Source organism: Condylura cristata, unplaced genomic scaffold (genome assembly GCF_000260355.1).
Source record: "Condylura cristata isolate star-nosed mole 26May11 unplaced genomic scaffold, ConCri1.0 scaffold00002, whole genome shotgun sequence".
NCBI classification, from domain to species: Eukaryota; Metazoa; Chordata; class Mammalia; order Eulipotyphla; family Talpidae; genus Condylura; species Condylura cristata.
The window spans coordinates 54210429-54216878 of record NW_004567103.1 but is presented as its reverse complement, the minus strand read 5'-3'; the positions used below and the strand labels follow the sequence as shown (position 1 = coordinate 54216878).

The 6450-nt window shown below is 36.6% G+C and overlaps 1 protein-coding gene across 2 annotated transcripts in view; it reads right to left on the bottom strand.

Moving 5' to 3' along the window:
• Positions 1 to 6450, bottom strand: part of PLA2R1 (phospholipase A2 receptor 1, 180kDa) — a 99506-nt gene that overhangs the window by 68509 nt on the left and 24547 nt on the right. For both annotated transcript variants that reach the window (XR_001145719.1, XM_012728593.1), the window contains exons 4-6: positions 5896 to 6069; positions 1540 to 1653; positions 971 to 1114 (exon numbers count right to left, since the gene is read on the bottom strand). Coding sequence is in view for 1 of the 2 variants with exons in the window: in XM_012728593.1 (XP_012584047.1) it covers positions 971 to 1114; positions 1540 to 1653; positions 5896 to 6069 (432 nt within the window). In the remaining variant the exon portion in view is untranslated. The remainder of the gene's footprint in view (positions 1 to 970; positions 1115 to 1539; positions 1654 to 5895; positions 6070 to 6450) is intronic.

The following is a 6450-nucleotide window of genomic DNA, read 5'->3' as shown; positions in this document are numbered from 1 at the left end:
AATACACTGCTGAGGGGAACAGCGGGCGAGTCAGGAGAGGTCTGCCACGCCATGTGGTCACCTCCCGGGCAGGTGGGGATTGAACTCATGCGGAAGTGGCTTAAGCTTCTTAGTGCAGTTTTAATCTGCTGTGCCACCAGGGAGGGCCGAATTATTATTTTTTTTAAGAAACGAAAGCAGAAATATTCTCTATGTTTAAATTACTTTGTTTCAATTTTTGGTAAAACCCTAAACACATTTTTTAGATTCATGGTGCTTTTGGATAATAAATTACCATATAGTTATATGTTTAGTCATATAAATATAAAAAACAGATTTAGCTGAGTATAAATTAGGAATTATTTAACAAAAGAGTAGAGGAGGAGCCTCCCTGGTGGCCCAGGGGTTAAGTCTCAGCGCTATGAAGCTATCCCAGCTACTGCAGCATAAATTTAATCCCAATCCAGAGAGCTAAACCACTTGGCACAACAGACCTCTTCTATCTTACCCGCTGCTCCTCTCAGCAGTATATTTCAGTAGATCTGCCTGTTCTACTCTCCACTTTGTGTCTGGTGAATCCTCTCATCCCCACCTCTTGCCTACATCCCAGGTCCAGTATGTATAAATAAATAAAAATAAATCATTAAAAAATATAGAGGGGCCCTCCTTGATGGCACAACAGGTTAAAGTGCAGTACTGAGAAGCTGGCCATTGCTGCTTGGGTGCAAGTTCTATCCCCTGACCGCCAGGGATCTCATGTCTCATCCGCTGCTCCCCTCAACAGTGTACTTCATCAATCTGCCTGTTCTGCTCCCCATTCTGACTCTGGTGAATCCTGTCACTGGCCCTGCACCTCTGGCCTGTACCCCAGTACTGAATACATAAATAAATCCTTAATAAAATAAAATAAAAAATAGAGAAACAGTGGAATCTGATTATGGTTGATAGGGCGAGCAAGGAACTCACAAAGACAATTAATAAAACCACTTACCAACCACTTCCTGATCTGTATGGTTCAGATATTTTTTGCAGATATAAGGCAATTTGGAATCACAATCCCGACTTTTCCAGGTATTTGGCAGAAGTGAATTAAATGTTCCACAGTGATATTCAACAAAGGGCTCAAAGTTAATGTCTGAAAAATATATTCAATTTAATTTAACATATATGTATACATATAATGTATTTTATCAATATATAATATATGGGTATCCAATTTTAACACCTAGGAGTCAGTCCTTCTCTCTGGCATATGCAGTAAACCCAATTTTATAGGTTTAGAGTAGAGAAATATTTTCATTATAATTTGTTGTTTTGAAAACAGCTGATGGCTATGGATCCTGGCTTTGCCTCAAAGCTTCTTGCAACCTTGGGTAAATTACTAACCTTTTTGGCCTCCAATATGTTGCTTGAAAAAGCTTGTCATACAGGAATTCAGTTAGGCTTGCAAACTATATATAAACCACTTATAAAATAGCATGACTTATAAACATGTGGGAAATATTGCTGTTTAGAACTATGGGATGAGGTCATTTGTCAAAGGTAAATAACTGTGAGTACCTGGGCTCCAGTTCAGATAGTTGAGAGGTGTTCTATCAGACCACTGCCAGCCAGCATTCTCATCCAGCTGATTCAGACCCATCCATACTTCCACTGCTTCACTGTTCAAATGTTCTGAAATGAAGTTTTAAGGGGGGGGAAAAAAATCAATGTTATACTTCTTTCTTGCTTGCTTATTCCTGGAGCAGGAAGTTATACTTTAACCCCAGTCAAGGCCAGAAAAGGGTTTAAGTGATACTAAACCCCACCCTGGTACTTCAGAATAACAAAGCCAGACTCTCAGGCCTTGAGAAACACTGCAGTCTTCTAAAGACTCACTGACAGCAGTGGTTTAGCTGTGAAGAGCTTAAATCTAAGTATCCCCAAATGCAGCCTTTCAAATGTTGTCAAGTGTGTGGTTACAAATTTGAGGCCTTATTATTTGTGTAGTTCATGCACATGGAGATTTTAGAGGGTGGAGGAGAAAGTGTCCAAGGACAGAAGGTGCCCTCTATCTTCCCTTAACACCTGTGACTGGTGGCGTCAGCTTGGAAGCTCAAGACTCCAGTATTAGGAGGCTACCACAGGCCCTGGGTGAGGGGAAGGAAGGAATGATATTAAATCTGTATAGAGGGTATGTGTGTGTACATGTGTGATTTCTTACTTTTCAATATTTTGGACTCTTTCACGCTTAAAAAATGGAAAGATTTCTTTAGGAGTCTGGCTAGGAAAAGAAAAACAGGTAAGTATTGTTGGTGAATAGAGGCAATCCTTCCACAGTAAGAAGGTAAAGTGAAATAAGTCAAAAACAAAGACAAATACCTGGTGATTTTACACATATATGGAATATGAAGACATAAAGCTAATGAACAGACAGAAAGCAAATACTTGATTTTGAGGTTACTGAGGGTGTGGGAGCAAAGGGTAAAGGGGCCCAGTGGATTGTGGCACAGGTGGTTATTAGCACTTTGCTGATGGGTTTGTTGTGGCTACATACATTTGAAGAAGTGTGAGCCTATACTCCTAAAACATAATGCTTCACCTCAATTTTTAAAAAAGGCCGGCTGAAGCAAGTGAAGGCTAGGGGGCAGCAGGAGGATGCTGTCCAGTGTGAGAGCCAGTGGGGGAATGTCTGGTGAAGAGGAACAGCCTAGTACTAGTGACAGCGTGTCCAGAGGGTTGCAGAGCAGGCTGAGGCCAGGCTGGGATGCAGGGGCCAGGTGCAATGCTAATGCACAAGGCTGCTTCTTCTTGGGCTGGCTCTGTGACTCTTACTCCTGACCATGGTGCTACAGCTCCTTGCATCTAATTCAACTCCATTTTTGCTATAAAAATTATGTATAAATATGCTTATGCAGAAAAGTATGATTCTTAAAATTACAGAGTTAGCGGATTTTTATCTTTTTGTATACTTGAATCATTAAAAAAATTCTAGAATAAACATTTTTACAAATGCATTAAATTGGGAAAAAATTGTATCAGAAACTTTTAGTGAAACTGGCCAATTTTGTGATAATTTCAAATGTCAGTATTTAATCTTTAATCTATAAAGGAGAACACTGCTCTCTTATAGTTCATTTGCTTCGGAACTCTATTTATTTTGAGTCAGACGCAGGGGCTCGCCTGAGACTAAGAACATACAGCTATGAATTATAAAGAGAGTGACTGTATATTATATTTTGCTAGGAAAACTCTTTAAGTTTATGCCAGTAGTTCCAGAGTAATTATCAGTTGCAGTTCCTTTTACTCTCAAAAGAATTTTAGTTTGGATAGTGTATTGTATGCTTACCCAGGGTAAAAGGTCAGTATATTTATATAAGGCTTGCTCTGTTACTGGTCGTTTCAATGGAACACTGGAAGAACCCAACCTACTTAAGAAAAGTGAAAAAGAACTTTATAATTTCAAAACTCCAGATATCACATAATATTTATGGATGTTGCCCTTCCAAGTTTTTATGGAATTAACATGGAATCTTTTCCCAATGTTTGAGAAGATGGAGAAGACATCCTTAAATTTTGGGGAGATGGAGAAAGTGTCCCCATTTTGAACCCAGGTATCAAGTAATATTTCAAATAGTCTAATTAAAATATAAATTATTCTTATCAGAGTTATTTTCAGATTTTTCTATGCAATTGTTTCAGCAGTATACATAAAAATCATTGTGCAATCTGTAATCTCTCAATTTACAAAGAATCTAATTTTGTAACTAAACTGGCTAACAATTCTGTGAGCAAACTCAAATTGTAATTCTTTTGGCTACTTCTTAGTATTTGTAATAGTTTAAACAATTCCTTATAGCTAAGGTTCACTAATGATTAGCAAGAAATTTTAAGCTATACTCATTAAAAAATTCCCTAGGTCAGAACAGGCTTCTGTCTTTATGAGTAGACTTCTGTTTTCCTAAACAACACCTGGAGTGTAATTATATAATTATATTTACATGCCAATCCCTTATGTATCTTTTTTCTTTATTTGAATTTGATAAGCCAGTCCACGCCCTTTATTAGAAATCTTAGTAGTCAATATAGGTAACATTGTCATTCATAAAAGGTATGCAGAATCTCTGATAAAAACCACTAATGGCTAATACTGATTTTTGAAATGACTGTTTTCCTGTAATGAGACTCAGTTTCAACAATAATTTCCCAGTACACATATCCACATGTCTACAGGCAAAGGGGCAGGCATGCAGTGTTCACACATTTGTTACAACCCTTCAGGAAGCTATTAGTGATGTTCAAAGCCTTAAAATGTTCCTTTTCCAACTAGTGAACACACAAGTTCAAACTCATAGAGCAATAAATGGGGATCTGTGCACAAAGGTATATTCAAGGAAGGTTAAAATAAATGAAAAAAAATTTATCATGTTGCTATTTACCAGAGACATTTTTCAGGGGTGGAAAGGGAAATGGGATAAAAAATGGAGGGTAGTGCACTGGACTATGGTTATGGCACATGGGTGAATTGGTGGTGGGAAACCCATGGGGATTACAACTGAGATGGAAAAAGGCAAAAAATGATGTAAAAAAAAAACAAAACTATAATATTATTAAAAAAAAAAAAACAAAAAACTCAAGGCGACGTGGTGCCAAACTATTAGCATGCAGTCTTGGTCTGAATGCTGTACTGGAAGAAAAAAATGCAATAAAGGGCCTTGCTGGATCAATTGGCAAAATTGGAATGTGGATAGTAGATTAAATAAAAGCATTGATTAATGTTTAGTTTTCTGAAAAAATATATATTGTTGCTAACCCATAATAATACAGGACCATTAAAAATACTGATAGACAATATGCAGGTGAAGAAGATAAAGTCTGTGTATAATTGCTATTCAATGGTTAATATACACCGAATATTTGTTAAGTGTGCCAGGCACTTTTCTAAGAGTTTACCTGCACTATAACATGTAGTCATTATGATTTCCATTAGCAAGAAAAAGAAACTAAAGCACAGAGAGGTTAAATTGCTTACCTGTGCAGCCCCGTTGGAAGGTGGTAGAGGTGGTATCAAAGCTCTCTGGCCCCTATTCCTAATTGCTGCGTAACAGCCACCCCTGCCCATAAATAATATGTGTACATGCATTTATATGTTTTTGCAGAAAAACATGCTTATCTCTGAATTGTAGAGTTATGAGAGATCTTTTGCTTTACTTTCTACATATTTGAAATTTATTTTGTTAGAATAAATATGTACTACATGTATTGATATAATAAAATTTAAGGATGTCAGGATTTTTTACTGAAAGTGAATGATTTTGTGACATTTTCAAATTTTCCCAGACCAATTTTAAAAGCTGTATATACATACTTACAAATACATTTAACCTATAAAGTTGAAAAGCAGAGTTTATGTGACAGATGAAACCTAAGCTCCAGCTCATGAACACAATTCTTTTGACATTTCACATTATTGTCTTGTATTGTTAGTTAGCAACCATGTGCTTATTCTTTTTAACTAAATTTTAAATTCTTTGGTATCCACCAGAATACCTACTATGTACCTTTATGCAATGAAGGGTAGGTAAGACTGTGTTGAATTAATAAATGATTTAATTATTTAGTAATGGACATCAAGTGATGAAGATCTCCAGAAACACAAGAATTTATACAGTTTAGCAGTCTATGGGATCCATTTGCTGAAGGTGCAAGCTTCCCTGTGTTCTTTTCTGAGGACTCAATCTCTCTTCCCCATGGAGGAGAAAAAAAGAAAAATCTGACTGGGCCCAAATGGAATGGTCCTGAATCAGGTCAAAACTCTGGTGTGAGCAACCCAGATTTTTATTAAGCATCCACAGCACTTTTAAGAATATGTATTTGCATATTAACTATAGTAATTTTAATTATATCAATATTAATGTGTATCTTCCACCTACTTACTCCTTATGAAATTTTCTTCAGTCTCATCTGCGATACTCAGTAAAGCACCACCTTGTATCTGGCATGAAGAATGTGCCTCGCTCCAGGACAGCGATGAAAGCAGGTTGAATTGGTAGCAAATGTGTGAGTTGAGATCCTTCTCCCAGACAGCATCACAACCTACCTCTGCAGATGCTGGAAACAAAATCCATTAAAACATTAACTGTAATTGCATTTTATCTCTAAAGCAATATAGTTCTAAGATGAATTTGAATGAAATGACTCTAACTTGCAGCTTCTAAAACCTCAGAGCCTTATCTGATCTTGATTAGGTCTGTGATGAATCCACATTAACATTCCATTGGCACTAAATTGTTAAACCCCTTCAAGATTTAAAGGAAATTCAAGAAATAATCATTAAAGGAGCTCTGATCATTTCTGGGAAAATAATAGAAACCAGTTTTTGGAGAAGAAAATAGAAGTGAAATATTTGTGAACATAATATTCATTTCTTTCAAAAGTATTCATTTAGAACTTTATTCTGAAAACTGTATGAAGAGAAACGTTTATTTGAGA